The 20,313-nt window shown below is 42.7% G+C and overlaps 1 protein-coding gene and 1 pseudogene across 3 annotated transcripts in view; one reads left to right on the forward strand and one right to left on the reverse strand.

Moving 5' to 3' along the window:
* Positions 1-16,603, forward strand: part of LOC125388842 (phosphatidylinositol N-acetylglucosaminyltransferase subunit A pseudogene) — a 35,197-nt pseudogene extending 18,594 nt beyond the window's left edge. Inside the window, exon 2 of one of the 2 annotated variants that reach the window (XR_015001619.2) lies at positions 14,326-16,603. The product of XR_015001619.2 is annotated as a phosphatidylinositol N-acetylglucosaminyltransferase subunit A pseudogene, transcript variant X2 (transcript). The remainder of the gene's footprint in view (positions 1-14,325) is intronic. The other variant, XR_015001618.2, reaches the window with a different exon arrangement.
* Positions 1-18,591, reverse strand: part of Ube4a (ubiquitination factor E4A) — a 33,775-nt gene extending 15,184 nt beyond the window's left edge. The window contains exons 1-10 of the mRNA XM_048417174.3: positions 18,412-18,591; positions 11,870-12,043; positions 10,898-11,010; positions 9,134-9,286; positions 8,112-8,271; positions 7,366-7,568; positions 6,261-6,452; positions 4,475-4,808; positions 3,290-3,410; positions 961-1,265 (exon numbers count right to left, since the gene is read on the reverse strand). Of these exons, the coding sequence (XP_048273131.2) occupies positions 961-1,265; positions 3,290-3,410; positions 4,475-4,808; positions 6,261-6,452; positions 7,366-7,568; positions 8,112-8,271; positions 9,134-9,286; positions 10,898-11,010; positions 11,870-12,043; positions 18,412-18,532 (1,876 nt within the window). The 5' untranslated portion in view covers positions 18,533-18,591. The remainder of the gene's footprint in view (positions 1-960; positions 1,266-3,289; positions 3,411-4,474; positions 4,809-6,260; positions 6,453-7,365; positions 7,569-8,111; positions 8,272-9,133; positions 9,287-10,897; positions 11,011-11,869; positions 12,044-18,411) is intronic.
* Positions 18,592-20,313: the final 1,722 nt, after the last annotated feature.

Genomic DNA, 20,313 nt, shown 5'->3' on the forward strand with positions numbered 1-20,313 from the left:
CCAAAGGTCAGTCACAATTTAAGCCATGCTTTGGTGTGGCTAGTTCCATGAGATGGCTGCAGCAAGGAGCTCCAGGATGGCTCTCCAAGCATCCTTCCCTTCTGGCACTCATACCTTGGCAAAGTTCTTTCTGCATTATTCTAGGCCAGGTGATACCCTGATGTGTACAGTAGAGTACATCATTTTCAAGGCTAGTTATCAAAGTTTGCAGCTTTCATTTTGATCACTTGTGCTGCCACACCATGAGTGGTACCAAGAGATGTGCGGGGCTACTGGCAAGCAGCTGAGGCCTGCTCACAACCACATGACTGGGCTGTAAGTGGATCCTCCAGCTCCTGTTGAGTCCTCAGAGTCCTATGGCTCTGATTGACAGCTGGCCACAAGTGGTCCCGAATTTCTGATGCAGAGAGCTATGTGTGATAACGTTTGTTGTTTTAAACTGCTATGTTTAGGGGCTAAATTGTTACATAGCCATATGAGACCAGTACAGTATTCAAGAACATATAATTTGATTAGTGAACAACATCTACTGACCCCTCACTCACTCACACACACACACACACACACACTTTCCCTTCGAGTTAACACACAAGAGGTGCTTTGTTTTTGTTTTGTTTTGTTTTGTTTTTTAAAAAGCCCAGGGAGAGTTAGACAGACCAATTATAAGTTGAAAGACAAACAATATTAATGACAGAAACCGAGAGCTGTGAAACCCTGACTACAGCTTCTCTTCTGAAGGCTGTTTTCTACTGTTACAGCAGTGGAGACACAGACCAGGAGAAGCAACCACTAGTGCCCCCATGCTTTGGCCAGGAGATGATATTTGTAAGTTTGAGTGCTTTCTCTAACAACAATGGAATGATAACTAAGGATGGGTACTTTGAGGATTAAGCTTCCAAGGTGACCCAGTTAAACTTAGGTGGCTATTAATAGGGTGTTCCCAAGGGACAGGCTGCTTACCTGGCACATAAGCCAAAGAGCTGTAGCCATCTGGCAAAGGAAAACTTAGCTCTATTGGCTGTGAGCCCTCATTGCCTATGGCCAGTTGAACCAGCAGAACAGCCATGGACACCTGCAAATTCAGGCAGTTTTGCAGCATCTGTGGCTCAGTCATAGCAGTCTTGGTAGAAAGATAGATGGTCATCAGGCGTTCGAACTGCTCACGGAGATTGTCAGCAGCAGGGCTAGAACTCTGCTGAGCATCCCGCCAGGCAACCTGCAGCCGATGCAGATTTTGGTTGATTTTTACCATCTGATCATGCAACCTGCCCCCAAGAAAGCAGAAGAGACCAGGTCAGGGAGGCTCGTGTGGGGCAGTGTAGTATAGACTACACTGGAAAGCAAATCCTTGTCTGGTTATTCTAGTACTCTAAGGTTGTAGAAAGTTGTAGGTACAATGACACAGAAGGCACTCACAAAAGTCACTGACTGGACGAAGCAAGGTGCAGTGCTCTGGGAAAATGCTACCATGTACTCAACAAGTGTGAAGCTAATTAGGAAGAGTTAGTTAGCAGCCTCTGAACGAGCAGGGTGCAGGGTGAGTGGTTATTACTGAAGACAGTCACTTTAAAGAGACAGTATGAACAGCCCAGCACAAGCTTTAGAGGACACAGGTGGGGCCAGCGGATGATCTTTGCACAGTTAGAAAACTGAGCAGACAAAAAAAGAAAAAGAAAAAAGAAAAAAAGGCTGGATTACAACGGCCATACATAAAGCAGCCATCACATGAAAGGAAGACCTAGAACGAAAAGCTGCTGCTAACTCTTTCTACATCTACAATCCTAAATCACTCCCTTGGTTCTTTTGTAGCTGTTTATTTAATTTTGATTTTTCAAGACAAGATTTTTTTCTGTGTATCTCTGGCCATTCTGGAACTCATTCTGTAGACCAGGCTGGTCTCAAATTCAGAGATCTGCCTGCTTCTGCCTCCCAAGTGCTGGTATTAAAGGTATGTGCCACCCCCCCCAACTTTGTTCTTGTGTAGAGTGACTAGGGTTACTGAGGGGAATCTGGATGCCAGGCATCTAGTCTGAATCTGGACATAGAGCAGATCAAGCACATGCTGAACTTCTGTCACCACATTTAAAATGTCAACACCAGATTAACAAAACTGTTTAATAAGGACATAGTTTCCATTTTTTCCCAGTAAATTGCTGCTAGAGTTTTGAAAAAAAAAAAAGCCTTACATTAAGTATCCTGAGAAGGCATTTTAAAAAATTGGTCTTCCAGGCCAGGCATGTGATGTAGGCCTTTAATCCCAGCACTTGGAAAGCAGAGGCAGGTGGATCTCTGAGTTTGAGGCCAGCCTGGTCTACAGAGTGAGTTGCAGAATGGCCAGGGGTACATTGAGAAACTCTGTCATGAAAAAACAAACATACAAACAAAAATCAGTATTACTGAGATCTAGAGATCAGTAGGTAAAGGGCTTGTACTGCAAGCAGGAGGTCCTAAGCTTAGATCCCCAGGAACCATGCACACACTGGGTCAGGTGGTATCCTCCTGCAGCCCTAATGCTAGGGACACAGAGACAGGAGGATCTCTGAAGTCTTGCTGAGTCAGGGAGCTCCAGGGCCAGTGAAAGATTGCTTTTCAAAAGAGATGGTGGGGAGTCACCTGAACCAACCTCTGGCTTTTACACCACATATGAGCATGTGTATCTTGTCCCCCCACAAGTTAAAAAAAAAAATCAGTATTCACAATACTCTTTCTATAGATCAAAAATATGAGTGAGTTATTATCCCTACCCTCTTATACTGGCAATCATTCTCAGCTAAATAAGAAGGGAAAGACATGTCGCTGACTTGCTAGAAATGACTCTTTTGGAACTTCTACACACAGGTTCTCAACCTTCCCATTTTTAGGATCCTTTCTCTTAGGCTCACAGCTCTCTTGTGGTCATACTGGTCTTACTGGAACCCCTTCTCATCATTCTCAATTTTTTTTAGTTTTGTCTATTGGTCTTTTGGCATCGGAAGTAATGAGAATTCAAGAGTAGAGAGTGAAATGTAAACTGAAAATAATTTGATTTTCCTAGATAATGTCAAAAATATAGGGATTGAAAATTTGGCAAGATGTGGAGGAAAATATTAGCATGCTGTTGATTTTAAAAATAGATAAAAACTTACGTAATCTGTACAAAGTAGCCTTAAGTAAATGTAAACAATGCACGATTTCTTTCCTTATGACATCCTAACATGAGTCTTTGGACTCACTTTCAACCTTTGAGCCGTCAACACAACTAACTAGTCCTTCACAAACCGTTCTTTCCCAATGCCATCAAAGGAGTTACCTGTGAAATCCCAAGTACAAGGTATACTCTGTCAGGGCCAGGTTCTCCGTCACAAGGTTATAGCTCTGGGGGAACACGGGTTCCTGCACAGCTGGGATCAAACAGGTCTCTTTGTCCAAACCTTGAAGAAGTGAAATGAATGGTGTTGGCTTGACACAGACACCCGGCCTGGTCTTCAGGCTCCCTTTACTCTTGCTCAGCCTCCATATTGCTACAATGCTATCTTCCTTACAAGACATCCCCAACTATTTCCCTGTCTGAAAACACTTTCTGGCTTCTTGCTATCAACACAAATAGTTAATCTCTGCTGAACCAATGAAATCAGCAAAAACTGAAATGAGAGATAATGTTGTAATTTTTTCCCAACTGATAGGCAATGAACCATTTCCAGTTATTCTGTTTGCTGTGTTTAAGCAGAGTTACTTTTGTGTAGATATTAGTTTTATAATTGTAAGAGGATTTAAAAAAAAAAAACCTAGAAGGAAATCCGTCAAAAATGAGGAGAGATTTGTTCTCATAGAATCAGGGCTGACTCATTTTCTTCTTTTTCACTTCTCTGTATTATTCAAGTTCTTCGAATCTGTTGTCAACTTCCTTCCTTCCCACCTCTTACTCTTCACCCCCTTGCTCTAACTACATGGGACTTCTTACTATTCCTCAATAAAGACCTTCCAGCTTTTTTTTTCTAGACAGCCTCAAATTCAGAGACCCACCTGCCTCTGCTTTTCAAGTGCTCAGACCAAAGGCATATGCTATCATGCCCCACCGCTCCTTCCACAGACACTCCTGCTCCTTTGCTTGGTAAACCCTAGTCTTTCAAGACTCAGCCATGAAGAAGACCCCAGCTTCTGCAGAGCTGGTCCCTCACTCCTTCCTGCACTGCTGCCACTATGCCAACCCGTCTGCCCTTTTCTGCCCTGAGTTAAAAAACGACGGCAGCAGAGCTCTACTGGATTTCTCTAAAAGATGAGGGCTGAATATCCAAGGTTGTCAGACCAGACAGAAGGTCTCACCAAGGCCTAACATTTAAAAGATAATGGTTGTTTTCGAAAATCCTCATTTCAAATCATTCTCCATTGTGCCTCGACTGTTTTGATTAAGAGGCACTTTCTCAAAGGCTAAGGAGCAAATGCTTTAGACGTGACACACACATTCACTGTTTTGAAAGCCCAGTTCCCCGCCTACCTCTCATGTGTACATTTTTAATTTTTCGTTCTTCATCATTCAACTCCTTCAGGACACAGTATGAGGGATTAAAAGTGAGGAGCCGAGAGGATCTGGGTTTGCAGAATGGCTGGCACAGCTTCAGAAGAGCAGCACCCAGATTCAGAAAGAAGGCATCTGAGGCATACATTTGGAAGAAGATTTCGGGCATCTGATTGGCCCAGATCTTGGTGCGGCCTGCATTTGCATGCAAACAGTTTCCAAGCCAGAACAAGATACAGTGCTTGGTTTCTGGAGAGAGCTGGAGCAAGTTCTTCAGCATCTGGTAGATCTTTTCATGGAACTGAGCCATGAACTGTTTAACCAGAAAACACAACCACAGAACATTCCAATTTCACAATCCTGGTATTTTCTTTTTTAACTCCTAAACCCTGGCAAATACAAGTTTTTAAAAATATGCTAATCTTAATCTCTCCCTTCACTTTTTTTGCACCTTATTCCCTGATTCTGATTATTAAAAATACATGTATTTCTGGGTACTTATGAGACATTTTCTGATCAGGTGCCAAATTGTAGAGCGTTTAATAGGTTTTACCGTCGGGATTTTTCTGTAAAGTGTTAATGATAAATTCTCTGGCTCTTTTTGTCATAGTTCTCATAGCGGTTACTCAACTCTACCACTGTAAAATGAAACTGAGCCATAAACAATACAAATAGACATGGGTACAGTCAATAAATATGTTTTAATTTTTATATTTATTTAGTGCTAATGTACTTAGTATGTGGGAGGGACAAGCTATCGAGCATCATGTGTGAGGATATTTGGGAACAGGTTCTCTGTTTCTACTATGTGGGTCCTGGGGACGATACTCAAATCATCAGGCTGGATGACAAGTGTTTTTACCTACTGAGCCATTTCATTGGCTCCAGTGAATCTTTCTTTACAAAAAAAAAAAAAAAAACAAAAAATCACGGGCAGTAGGATTTGGCTACTGCTGGAGTCTGCTAAACACTGTTTGACAGCATTGTGATTATTAAATAGTAAATGGGACACTTGAACTGTGCCCTTGTTAGTCACCTAATGCCCCACAGTTGGGTTTCAGGTTTTATGTTAAGGGGCCTATACATTAAGAGGAGGATAAGGGACAAAGAGATTTATAAGATGGCATTTAGTCAGAAGGTTTCATGAGCTAAGTGACAATAAGTATCTTGGCAAGAAGGGCAAGGACTGAGGGGGTGTGACAGTGTTGTCACACAGAGCAGGTTCTATATAATCTACAAGTTTATTCTCACCCAACACCAAAGTCCATCCTCTCCTCAATAGTGAAGGATATGAAGAGGGTAATTTCCTTTTCTGTTTTTGTTTTTTTTGTGACATGTTTTCTCTGTGTAACAGCTCTGGATATTCTAGAACTCACTCTGTAGATCAGGCTGGCCTTAAACTCACAGAGGCCTACCTGCCTCTGCCTCCCAAGTGCTGGGATTAAAGGCGTGTGCCGGGGGCAATTTCTTTGCTTCCTTTCTTTATTTTGAGATAGGTTCTCCTACAGTGCAGATTTGTCTGGTACTGGCTATTTAGTGCAGGATGGTCCTGAACTCCTAGTCCTGACTCTATTTCATAAGTGCTAGGATTACAAGCCACCCCAACCCTCCCAATAAGAGGGCAATTTTGTTGTATTATTATAACAAAAGCCAATCAGACCAACTTGCTTTCCCAAAGAAGTTGAAGCAGGTTTTCCCTACATGGTTCCTGAGGAAATGCTCATCTCAAATCAGGGGGCTGTGACACCCTGGAAAACAGTTCCACCTGATGAATGTTGGCCTCCTGAACTTTGATCTCCTGAGGACTGGAACGAGATGGATTCAGAAAGTAGCCATGATTTTCTACTATGCCCGGTGTCTTTAACAAGCACGAGATATTCAGAATTACTCCCAGCAGGGTCTTCTGATACATCTGCCCATTGCTAGGGTCCTTGGGCTGAATGTATTCTAAAAAAACCTGTAGAAAAGGATGAAAACTACTTATTCATCTGTATGGTGAAATAAAGGGAATGAGATGCAATACAACCAACCCACATATATACACAATAGAACACACACACCTCTTTCTTTAAAGATTTGTCTTTTATGTATATGAGTATCCTATTTGCATGTATGCATGAGTGACAGAAGAGACCATCAGATCCCACTGTCAATGGTTGTGAGCCTCCATGTGGTTGCTGGGAATTGAACTCAGGACCTCTGGAAGAGCAACCTGTGCACTTAACTGCAGAGCCACCTCTCCAGTCCCTCTTTTTTCTTCTGGTTTTGTTTTTTTCAAGTTAGGGTTTCTCTGTGTAGCCTTGGTTGCCCAGAAAATTGATCTATAGACCAGGCTGGCCTCAAACTTGGAGATCCACCTGCTTCTGTCTCCTGAGTGCTGGGATTAAAGGGACGTGCCACCACCACCTGGCTCTTTTTCCTTTTCTTTTTCTTTCTTCTTCTTCTTTTTTTCTTTTTAAAGGCCAGGTTTTATAAAATCCAGGCCAGCCTCAAATTATAAGAAAACAATTTAAACATTTATTTATTTGTGTGTCTGTGTGCATCCAATGGACACAGTGTGGAGGTGAGAGGAGGACACCTTGTGTGCTGGGTTAGTCCTATTCTTCTTCTAGTATATGGGTTCTGGGAATCAAGTTTAGGTTTTTAGGCTTTGCAGCAAGCCCCTTTACCCACTAAGCCATTTCACCAGCCCTATCCTCAGGCCCCAAGTTCACAGAGCAGCTGAGGATAACGTTGATCCTCCCGCCTCCACTTTCCAAGTGCTAGGATTCTAGGCACATGGCACCATACCTGGCTTTCTACCATCAGGACAGGAAGCATCAAGTACTAAGTAGTCAGTACCATGAGCATATGGTGCCTCTGAGACCTACCTTGGCCATATCCTTTTGCCTAGTGAAATAGAGAAGAATATCCAGATATGAATACAGTAGGATCTGGCAGAGCTCCAGATCTTTTATTCGGCCTAGTAAAATATCAAACACTGGAATCATGACTTCGGGAAACGTTCGAACTTCCTCATCCAACAGCAAGGCTTCAATGACCTCTTCTAAAAACTCAGTTACATCTTCAAAATCTAACAGGAGACAGACAAGAAAGGAAGGAGACCATGTCAATTTTTATGTCTTCACACACGTTTCATGTTCTCTCTGTTGTGGCGTAGGAACTGAACCAAAGACCCGGTGAATGCTGGACAACTGTTCCACCAGTGCGTGACCAATGAGCTATAGACCCACTTCAAACATTGGCTCTTTATGAGTTATTTACTTTTATTTACATGTGTGGGTGTTTTGCCTGCATGTATGTCTGTGTACCAAGTGCATGCGGTGCTCATGGAGGCCAGAAGAGGACAGGGGATCTGCCTGGAACTGGAGCTAACATATAATCGTGAGCCACATGTGGGCGCTGGGAATTGAAGCAGGGTCCTCTGGAAAAGTAGCTAGAAGTACTCTTAACTTTTAAGCCATCTCTCCAGAATTCTGCTGGTACTGAGGCCTAAAGGTCAAGATATAAGCTATCTTTCTTAATTTCTATCAGAATCATAATGGCTCTGAGACTCTCTAAAATCACTAGAGGAGTTTCAAATATAGATGTTTAAAGACCTTGCTTCTATACTCACGGGCTCCCTGAATGGCTTCTAACATCAAATCTACCAGTTGCTCATGGATGTTTTGGTCAACATAGATCTCTGGGGTGAGGAGAACTGTTCGCGTGTTGGACACAGTGAGGTTCCTGCACTGCACTGCAAAAGGGAGCAGGTTTTCTGGAACTTTGGTAATCTACAACAAAGAGAGAAAAGCACAGTTTTTATAATATGCAGCAAGGGTGGGTACAGTAAATAGGATGGAAAAACATATCATGTGCCCAAAAGAAACCAGTATTGGCTTCTTCTTTCTTTCTTCCTTTTTTTTTTTTTTTTTTTTTTTGAGACAGAGTTTCTCTGTGTAGCCCCAGCAGTCCTAGAACTCGCTCTGTAGTCAGGCTGGCCTCAAACTCAGAAACCCGCCTGACTCTGCCTGCCTGGGATTAAAGGCATACACCACTGTGCCTTTATGGTTTCTTGAGGACTGAAAATTCATGACAGACTTTGTTCTTTGGGTTAAAAGGTCACTTGCGAAAATTCTAATCCTGAAGATGTCAAGCTCAGCCCAATTCAGTATTTTCATCTCACTGGAAACGCTGTTAACAGATTTGGGTTTTGCTTGGTTTATGTTGTTTTATTTTGGTCTCACTACGTAGTGTAGGCTGGCCTAGAACTCACTGTGTAGACATTGAGACCAGGCTGGTTTTGAACTCGCAGCTGTCTTTGTGCTGTACTGAGGCTCATGAGTGCTGGAATTACAGGCATGTGCTACCTCACCTGACTGATCTAGTGTTTAGTCTTTCCTAAGTGTGTGATTTCTAAAGAGGTAGATATAGAGAAGAAGGGATTGGCTTAACCGGGAAGAGAGATGGACCTCAAGTCACAGAGAGGAGACTAAGGTTTTATGGCAATCTAACAGTGCTACAAACATTAAGCTCCAGACACACCATGAGATAAACATATATACTATGACATGAAAGACACTGACCCAACTCCCACTAACATGCTAAAGCTACTCAAGAGGATGATCTAAAACTCCATAGGACTTATTCCTTTACCTCTTCCTTGGCTCTTTGGAAACAGGAGTAAAGGTAACAAAAGATGTGCCTCTCCCCAGCATCTCGATCAGCAGAGAGATTTAACGTTGAAGAAGAAGTCATGCTGATCAAGTGGTTTCCTGGATCTTGAAGCAATAACCGAGCAAAGATGGCCTATTAACAAAAATAAACAAGAATACTAATTTATTGCAATGCAAATCCTAGAACACTAAGATATAAAACGTTTGATACATGCTTTGGCAAGAATCAGATGTAGTTCAGAATAAAGGGTGAGGGTAGGTTTCAATATCTTATTAAGAACTAATTATATACATAGTTATTATAAAGTAGGACTCAAGTGTCTGGGATAGTCACAGCCAAAAGTCACTTGCTGAATGGTGTTAAGAATAAGTGTTGAGGGGCTGGAGACATGGCTCAGTGGTTAAGAACACTTCCAGAGGACCAGTGTTCAGCATGTACATACGTGGGAGCTCACAACTAACTCTACAGTTCCGGAGGACCTGACTGACACCCTTACACAGGTCAGACACCAATGCACATAAAAATAATTAAAATTTAAAAACGAATCACTGACGAAACATGAAATCTACTTTTCTGTGTGATTGTTGGGTTTAAAGACACTTTAAATGTAAAAGCTAAGTGCCAAGTTATCAGTCTTTCCTCAAAAAAAATTTTTGTTTTTGAGACAGGGTTTCTCTGTGTAGCCTCTCTGAGGAGAGACTTGCTCTGCAGACCACTCATCTTTTTTTAAAAAAAAATTAAATTATGTATATGTGTTATGTGTCTGTGTGGTATGTGCACATGCCTATAGGTGCTCATGGCAGTGAGAGACATTGGTTCCCCCGGAACTGGAGTTACAGGCGGCTATGAGCCATGACATGGGTGGTAGGAATTGAACTTGGGTTCTCTGTAGCAGGATGTGCTCTTAACAGCTGAGTCATCTCTCTAGGCTCCTTATTTTGTTTTTCGAAACAGGGTTTCTCAAGTAGCCCTGGCTGTTCTGGAACTCGTCATGTAGACCAGGCTGGTTGTGAATTCACAGAACTCTGCTTGCCTCTGACTCCCAATGCTGGGATTAAAAGTATCTGCCACCATGCCCAGCTGGTGATCAGTTTTTCAAAGGTACAGTGCACTCATGGCTCTGGCACCTTGGGAGACAGTCACGGCTTTCTGTCCTTACCTCCTGAGGGCTGGAGTGAGGCCAGAGGACACTGGGCGTCCTGCTCTGTCACTCTCCACCTTACTCCTCCAAGCTCTCTAAACCTAGAGCTCACCATTCTTCAGCTCAGCTGGAAGGTCAGCCAGTCCCCAGACCCTCTTCTCTCCGCTTCCTCTCATTTGCTGTCCCACATGGCACAACAAACTTCATGTGGGGCAGGGGAACCAAACTTGCTGGTGAGCCATCTCCCCAGCCTGATTTTCATTTTTTTTTTTTTGAAAGTATGTGAGAAAGAGTGTCTTAGGAACTTAAGAATCTAATAGGAAGGAGTGGTAGGACATGTTCAATAAAAAGCCATAAGAGCCAGTGACAGTTCCCATAAGAAGTGGATAAGGAACTCAGAGGAGGGAATGAACAACTCTTTTCTGGCAACTTCAATGGCATTTTAACTGGTTCTTAAACAATGAGTGGATTTGGATGTGTGGGCAGAGAGGAATACCACACACAATAGAAAGAGGTGGAAGCAAGCCAAGTAGTGTCTGGAGAATGAACAGGGGTTAGCAGCATGGCTGCGTTTGCTGAGGGCACATAATAAGAAATGGTACCTGCTCGACATTGCTCATATCAAGCCAGTCTTGATCTTCCAGCTCTACCGCCATTTCTTCCAAATACACACAACGGCTGGGGATGCCATTCCCGCTTTTCAAGTTTGGATCACCTGTGAAACAGTTTTAATTTGATGGGTTAAGGATAATGTTCCTGTGCTCATGACACTGTTTTTTTTGGTTTTTTTTTTTGTTTTTTTGTTTTGCCTCTTTGAGACAGGGTCTTGCAATGTTGCCTAGGCTGGTCCTTAACTTTTAGGCTCAAGTAGTCTCTCCTGCCTCAGCCTCCCCAGTCGTGGAGACTAAAGGCATGTACAGCTGTGCTCAGCTTCCAGCAACTGATCTCGACAGCAAGTCTCCTGAATTCACTACAGTGATCTCGATACACAAAGGAGCTATACAGCATACTGTTATGGACCCTCAGTATGACATTTAGGAAGAAAATTCCAGATACTAGCATTAACTTTAGGGTTGAATTACAGACAGGGCACAGAGGCAAAACACATCTGGACCTCTCAGCATCCATGGAAGAAGAAAATGGAGTTAGCTACTCTCTCTACTTCCTTTTAATGGTAGTACAGACATGTAGTCACACAGCCCAGTAAGTACCAAAATGGCAAAAGAAGTTAGATCTGTAGAAATACTGTTTGTTTGTTTTTTTGAGACAGGGCTTCCTTGTGCAGTCCTGGTTGTCCTGGAACTCACGCTGTAGACCAGGCTGGACTTGAACTCAGATTCACCTGCCTCTGCCTCGCAAGTGTTGGGATGAAAAGTTGTGCTGCTACCTTTTGGCTGTTTTTAAATAATTAAAAAAAAAAAACTTACTAAACTAAACCCCGTGTTCTAGGGAGGTCAGGGGTGGTTTTAACCATTAGACACAGCAATTTTCTAAGAGCCAAAGTATTCCCTAGAGCAAGCCAAGAGGGAAGAACAGACAATCAATTGGTGGGTGTAAGTCCGCACGCAACTCACTGTTGTCCAGAGTAATGAGGAAGATCCTTTGGATCATGTGATTGATGTTGAGTTGCTCACATATTTCTTGCTGTGACCGGAAGGAGCGGCTAATCTCAGACACAGAGTAGTCAAATTCATCCAGGCTCTCCGACACACTATTATCCGAATCATCTGGGCTTGCTGGGAGCTCATCTAGCAGAACACATAAGCTGTTACACAGTATGCTCCTCCCTTAGGACAAAACACACTACCTAGAATGAATGTAGCCGCCAGAACAACTGCAGGTGTGAAACATTCATCTCACTAGGGAGCAACTCAAGCCAGGCAAGTGAGTGTAGGCTTCTGAAACTGGCTTTCTATACAGTAAGCTTTATTTCTTCTACCCATAGTTGTACCCCACTCTGCTAAAATTAGCAACATTATCCAACTTTTTTACAGAAAAAATGATTATATCAAATAGATCAAATGACAGTAATTATTTTAAACGTATGGCCTTTCCTTGGAGAATACATTTGTTCTGGTAATTTTGCACTCAGGAATATATCCTGCAGAAGGGCTTGTCAAACCGGTACCTTATAGATAGCTGCTTAATTCTGCAGTGCTCCAGACTCTTGTGCTAGCGTTCATTACCATTGTTTTTTATTTAAAGAATCGCTATGCTTTTCAGCTGCCTTTCCTCGTCTCTTTGACATTTATTTTTGTGTGTGGGGAACGTGTCAGTGTGCACCTGGAGGTCAGAGGCGGTCTGTAGCAACCAGTTTTCTCCTCCTATATGGGTCGTGGGGACTGAACTCAGGTCATCAGACGAGGTGGCAGGCACCTTTAGCTGCTAAGCCATCTATCTCATTAGGATCATTTTTTAATGATGCATTTTAATGATGTGTATGTATGCATTGTGTGGAAATATGCATGCTGAGCCATCTCTCCATGTTTTTTGTTAGTTTAATGACAGATTTGTACCATACTTTAGAATATTTTTTAATCATTTACTTATTTTCGTATGTGTGTGTGTATGTTTATGTGCCATGACATGCACTTGGAGATCTCAGAACAACTTGAGGGAGTTCTTTTTCTCCTTCCACGATGTAGTTTCCAAGGATCAAACTCAGGTCATCAGGACTGGAAGCAAGTGCCTTTACCCACTGAGTAATCTTACCAGCCTTTCAGCCGGCTTTAAAGATTTTATATACATACATACATACATACACACATTTACATGCATGTATGTGTGTGTTTTGTCTATATGTACACTTGCACATCAGAAGAGGGCAACAGATCCCATGGTACTAGTTATAGATGGTTGTGAGCTGCCATGTGGGTGCTAGGAATTGAATCCAGGACCTCTGGAAGAGCAGCCAGTGCTCTTAACCACTGGGTCATCTCTCTAGCTTCTCAACTGGCTTTAAAAAATTATTTTTTTTTTTGGTATAGGTGCTTTGTCTGAATGTATGTATATGCAATGCATGTGTGTGCCTTATGGCTGAAGAAGTAAGAGATGGCATTGAAGCCCCGGAACTGGAGTTGCCGATGGGCATAAGCCACCATGTGGGTGTTGGGAACCAAACTCAGGCCATTTGCAAGAGCATCACATGCTCTTTAACTGCTAAGCCATCTCTCCAGCCCTTCCTGTGAGTCATTCAGAGGCCTTCTTCATTCCACTTACTGTGTTTGTGTTTTCTGAAACAGGGTCTCCTGTTGTCCACACACTCCCTATAAGGATGATCTTGAATTTGTAATCCCCTTCTCTCCACCACCAAATTACTAGGATCAAAGGGATACACACACACCTTCTTTCATGTTGCACCTGGGATTAAGCCCAGATTTTGTGCTTGGTTGGCAAGCACTCTACCAACTGAACTATATCCCCAGCTCCCCCCCCCCCTTTTTTTTGTTTTTGATATAGTGTCTTAAATTGCCCAGGCCAGCCTGAAACTATGTCGGGGAGGATGGCCTGACCTTCTGATCCTCCTGCCTTACCCTCCTGAGTAGCTGAGATTATAGGCCAACACTAGCTGGCCCAGCCCATCTCATTTCTTTTAACAGTTGTGCAGTAATGTACTTTTTGCCTTTACTATGACTTATGTAGTCACTTAAACTCCATGTTTATTCATCAGATGAACATGAGACCTGTTCCAGAGTTTCATGATCTTAAGAGATACAGCACTGAGTGTAATCTGATTGTTTTTGTTCACGTGGGTGAGACTGCTCAGCAGGTAAGAGGCACTTGCGCCAAGCTTGGTGCCATGCGTTCAATCCTAGGAACCCACATGGTGGGAGGAGAGAACTGAACACAGCGAGGTATTCTCTGACCCACACATATACACACACTAAATGAACGCAATACAAAAACTTTTAAAGAGCTTAAGTATTTTTAAAAAGTTAACAGAAGTTATTCTCGAAGAGACTGATTTTATCTACACAACTAGCTAGGAGTATGAGAAGATGTCTCCTAATTTTAATAAAATGTGATCTAGTTACAGAAGCGGCATGGAAATAGAGGAATCTACACTCAAACAAGGCACGTGTGGAGGAAAGGTCTACAGAACTACAAGACAGGTCAAGAAAAACGTGAAGGGAACTGGGCACCGCTACCCTTCTATACGGAGAAAAATGATCACAGCATGAACTTCAGGTGCCAGAAGACACCTTTCTTAACCGGCTTGCACTGAGAACCAATTCCTGAATCAACTCAGCATGGCCTACAGAGGAGGAGGTGGGCATGGCCAGCCCCCCTCAGTGACCCCTTCCCAGTTTAGCCCTGGAAGTCTATCCACCAACAGCAGCACAACACATAATATATGCATGGTGTCTGACTTTTTCTACCCAAACATGGGAGGTGTGGAAAGCCACATTTACCAGCTCTCTCAGTGCCTCATCGAGAGGGGGCACAAGGTCATAATCGTCACCCATGCTTACGGAAATCGAAAGGGCATCCGTTACCTCACCAACGGCCTCAAAGTTTATTACTTGCCTCTCAGAGTCATGTACAACCAATCTACAGCCACGACTCTCTTTCACAGTCTGCCATTGCTCAGGTACATATTTGTGCGGGAGAGAGTTACCATAATCCATTCCCACAGTTCTTTTTCTGCCATGGCCCATGATGCTCTCTTCCACGCCAAGACAATGGGGCTTCAGACAGTCTTCACAGACCATTCCCTTTTCGGATTTGCTGATGTCAGCTCGGTGCTCACAAACAAGCTTCTAACTGTGTCGCTTTGTGACACAAACCACATCATTTGTGTCTCTTATACAAGTAAGGAAAACACTGTCCTACGAGCAGCATTGAACCCTGAAAGAGTGTCTGTCATTCCTAATGCTGTGGATCCTACTGACTTCACCCCAGGACCACTTCGCAGGCATGACAGTGGGATAACTATTGTTGTCGTGAGCAGACTTGTTTACAGAAAGGGGATCGACCTGCTCAGTGGGATTATACCTGAACTCTGTCAGAAATATCCCGAGTTAAATTTCCTAATTGGAGGAGAGGGACCAAAGAGTATAGTTTTGGAAGAAGTACGGGAAAGATACCAACTACATGACAGGGTACATCTTTTGGGAGCTTTAGAACACAAGGATGTCAGAAATGTCTTAATTCAAGGCCATATTTTTCTTAATACCTCCCTGACCGAAGCCTTCTGCATGGCAATCCTGGAAGCCGCCAGCTGTGGTCTACAGGTTGTCAGCACCAAGGTTGGTGGGATTCCCGAAGTCCTTCCAGAGAATCTTATTATTTTATGTGAACCTTCAGTAAGATCTTTGTGTAAAGGGCTGGAAAAAGCTATTTTCCAAGTGAAGTCGGGGATGTTACCAGATGCAGAAAATATCCACAACGCAGTAAAGGCTCTCTACACCTGGCGGAATGTGGCGGAGAGAACCGAGAAGGTGTATGAGAGGGCGGGGAAGGAAGCCGTGCTGCCGATGCATAAGAGGCTGAACAGGCTCATCTCTCACTGCGGCCCACTTACAGGCCACAGCTTTGCTTTGTTGGCTGTGTTCAGCTATCTTTTCCTCATGTTCCTGAGATGGATGACTCCCGATTCGGTCATTGATGTGGCAATAGATGCCACTGGGCCGAGGGGAGCGTGGGCTCATGAGTGTCCTCATGACACAAAAGGAGACGAGACTGACAAGGTATCCAAAGGCAGGTGGAAGTGAGTCTGAACTGTAAACTTTGGCAGTTCTATTAACACAGTTGAAAATAACCTTGTTCTTTTGTTTTTGAGCTTTGACTTTGACTTGATTCTGCTTTTTAAGTCCTAGGGACCAGTACCACTGCTGATACTAGTGTAGGCTTAAAAACTGACTTATTGTTGTGTGTGTAAGACATGTATGTAGGTTAGAACAATGTTTCTATATACAGACCCTGATTATAACTGTCAGTGTATGTGGAAACACATCGTTCCACCCAGCTACTTACAATTTAAAGTGAAGTGAACATTGAAGAATTTTCTAATAAGACTGCATTTTTTTTTGTTTGTTTTTGTTTTTCGAGACAAGGTTTCTCTGGGTAACAGTTCTGGCTGTCCTAGAACTCACTTTGTAGACCAGGCTGGCCTCAAACTCATAGAGATCAGCCTGTCTCTACCTCCCAAGTGCTGGGATTAAAGGCATGCACCACCATCACCCGGCTGTATTGCTTTTTAAAAAAATTGCAATGCTTTTGATGTTATAGTTATACACATAAACCAAGGCTGTTAAAATATGTTTATGACCAAAAATAAAGATGAGAATGACATTTTAAACAAAAAACAAAAATGTAATTGTTTAAGTTTTTATTACATTTCTTTAGCGTGTGTATGTGTGGTTGGTTGCATGCTTGCTACAGAACACATGCATGGTCAGAGAACACCTTGCTGTAATCTTCTTTTTCTACCATGAGGGTTCCAGGGACCGAACTCAGGACATCAGGCTTGGAAACAGGTGCCTCCAGTCACTGAGCCATCTCGACAGCCCCTAACTGTAGTTTTAATGGGCATTTTCCTATAGATTAGTAAGACTGGAATTTTTATCATTTGGCATTTAAATTACTGTCACATCTTCTAGTTCTTTCCTACCTTTTTATTCTTATCAACTGACATTCTTTAATGTTTTATGTTTTATAGGTGGACAACTTTCCTTTTTTTTTTTCTCCCTGCTCCAAGCCAGGGTTTCTCTGCATAGCCCTGGCAGTTCTGGAACTTGCTCTGTCGACCAGGCTGCCTTCAAAGTCAGAGATCTGTCTGCCTCCACCTCCTGAGTGCTGGGATTAAAGGTGTACGCCTCCAATACCCGGCTGACTTCTTTTCTTTCTTGACAAAGTGGTATTCTGAAAATCTGGACCAAACTCTCAGAAATAAGAGATGTTTCCCTGTGTAAGTTTGGCAGATTTGAAGACCAGCATAGGAGGCCAAAGGTTCTGGCAGAATACTGACTGATGGTGACAAACAGGTTGGGCCAGGTGGCACGAGGAACCCAGTGTAAACAAACTGAGGTGAGGAGGTCCCAAGCCAGTAAGAACGGCATGTTCTTGCCTTATTCCTACAGTTTGCCGCTCACAGTGCTCTCAGCTCCAGCCTGTTCACAGCCAGCGAAGAAGCCTTGCGCTTACTTCTCTAGGCCCACCCACCAGCTCTTCCGCCCCTGCCTGCTGCTTCTCCCTCCTGTCTATTTGATCCGAATCGCAAAGCAAGGCCAAACTCGGCAGTGGACCTGAACTATACTTTTTAAATAAATGAAGGGAAAGTGTAAACCATCTCTCCTTTTATCAAAAGAAAAAAAAACCCACACTATTTTTGGGGAAGGAGGAGGCATTTCTAGCTTGAATCAATGTGACTCTCCCAGGAGACAATGTGTTTCAGAAATATTCTAATCCCTCTGATCTAGCTCCAAAGAAAGAAGCTGTACTGGATCTTAAATTCAGTTCCAAATGAGGAAAGCCATTTTTCTGGCTATTGAGAGATTATTCTGAGGGTTTTTTTTTCATATTAAAACTAAGGATTAGATTTTTAGCAGTCTGTCCTAACAGCAGTGAGTTACAAGGGAGGGGACACTCAGCAGAACCAAAGATACACTTCACCCAAGAATTCTTACTTCTTACAAAGTGCTCGGTTAAGAACAATCCTTTTTTTGTTTGTTTGTTTGTTTGTTTTTTGTTAAAATATCAGAAAACATTTATGATTCTTTTATATATGGTTTCTACAACTGCATGCAGCTGGCTCACCACACCGCTTTGATTTCCTATGTTAAAAAGCTACTACTAGACAATTTCTTTCTCCTTTAATGAAACAACCTGACAGTTTGGGATCACAGCTGCCATCTGCCCCTGTGGAACCACCTGTCAGCCAAGCTCTTTTTACATGAGTGAGTGGACAGCACAGGGAAGTCCCTTAAGCAAAACAAGTCATGAAAACCAACAACAAACCAAGACAGACAGACAGACAGACAGATAGAAAATAAAAGCAAAATAACTTCTGCCCCAAACTTAAGTTCTAATTGCGGTTAATTTTCTAAAGAATCCTTCCTCTGGGAAGACCCGGTTCTAGGTCGTGGCATCTGCTGCTATTGGCTCCTCTACTTACCAGATTGCTGCTTCAGCTGCTCTTTTTGGATTGCTGCAAACTGCTTGGCATCAGCCAGGGAGCCAAAAAGAGCAGCAAAGGGGTTACTTGAGATGTTGTTGTTATTCTCCTGGTCTGTCATTTCACTTTAAGGTATCCTCCATCCAGCCCTGGGGGAGGGGCTATGCAAAGGACAGGAGTTAGATTCAGAAGGGCAGAAAACACAATCACTGTAGTATACCCACCATTGTTTCTCTTCCCATTTCTTGAGCACTATGCCTTTGAAAATGCTTTGAAGTTAAGACATGCCAATTCCTGTTCACAAACTCAAGACATATTTGGTAAGATGGTTACAAACCTACCAACTGGACTCAAAAGGCTTAACAGTCAGTGATTGCAATTCTTCATCAACTGTAACCATAAGCCTGAGACATACCACAAGAATTATGGATTTCTCATAAGTTTTTAAGCTGGTAGACTAGTCTTCATTCACATGCAGAGAACAAGGTGGTACCTGCCAAGACCGCTACAAAGCGCTGAAGCTGGGAATTCCTTAGCTACACATGAACCCAGTGTAGACCCTTTTCTAAAAGGGGGCGGTGACACACACTCAAGTTCACTATGTAGCTGAGGAGAACCTTGAACTCCTAATCCCGCAAACACTTAAATGCTAGGATTACAAGCATGAAACACCATGCATGTCTTCACACTCAGATTTGGATGCTGAATCAAGGCCAGAATAGGATTAGCTGTATGTTTGTAGGTCTCTCATGTGTATTAAGTAACCTAATTCTACTGATAGATTAAAACTACAGACTTGGAGCTAGAGAGATGGCTCATTGATTCAGAGTACCAGCTGCTCTTCTAGAAGACTTAGGTTCAATTCCCAGCACCCACATGGCAGCTTACTACTGTCTGTAACTCCAATCCCAGGGCATCTAATGCCCTCTTTTGGCCTCCACAGTCACCAGACATGCACATGGTACACAGAGATAAGAGCAGGCAAACACCCCACACACATAAATAAAAAACTAATAAAAACAAAAACAAAATTACAGAACCTTTTTCAACTAAAATTTATCATTCTTATTTGATGTTTTTCTTTTCTGTCAAGATGGGATAGGATCTCACTATAAAGCCTAGGTTGACCTTGAACTCATAATCCCCCTGCCTCAGCCTTCAGAGTGCTGTTACTAGTATTCCTATACTAATTTTTACTGCTTATCTATTTTTTTATATTTAAAAAACAAATTCAACTGTCAGGTAGACTGTCTAACATAAAACAGATATACCACCTCAAAGATGAGGGGACAGGATAGGGAGGAGGAAGAAGATTCGATCTACTTTTAGTTAATTAGTCTGTATAAAGCCAAAGCTCTCCTGGAACTTGACGGCTGGCTTCAAACTTATGCTCCTCCTGTCTCTGCCTCCTGGGTGCTAGAATTACAGGAGTGTATCACCATTACATGGTCTTTCTAAGGCTGGCCTCCTTTCTCAGCCTCCCCAGTGCTGAGATTATAGGAACAAATCACCATGCTTAGCTTACCTTCAGTTCATGGAAGTAAGGTCCCTTACAAAATCATATTAACAAAAGTTAGTACAAATTGGAAAAGTTACCCTTAATTACTGGAGGAAGAGAGCTTATATCACTTCTTGGCACTTCTGAGGTATTTCTATGAGTTGCTTCATGGTTTCTCTTAAATTTCCTGCACCAGAGTTAAAAGCTAATTAACCATAGTGACAGCTAGCCAGTCTCACCTCCTCTTAGGATGGTCCAGGGCTTTCCTACTACTCTAAGGAAATGAACTCTTAGATGCTGCTTTCCTTTCCTTTTTTTTTTGCCATGTATATTTAGTTGAGCTTAATAGAAAATATCACATTTTATGTTGGACTTTCTCCTATGCAGCCACTGGATAAGCTTAG

This window comes from Myodes glareolus, chromosome 4, assembly GCF_982192425.1.
Source record: "Myodes glareolus chromosome 4, mMyoGla1.1, whole genome shotgun sequence".
Taxonomy (NCBI): Eukaryota; Metazoa; Chordata; class Mammalia; order Rodentia; family Cricetidae; genus Myodes; species Myodes glareolus.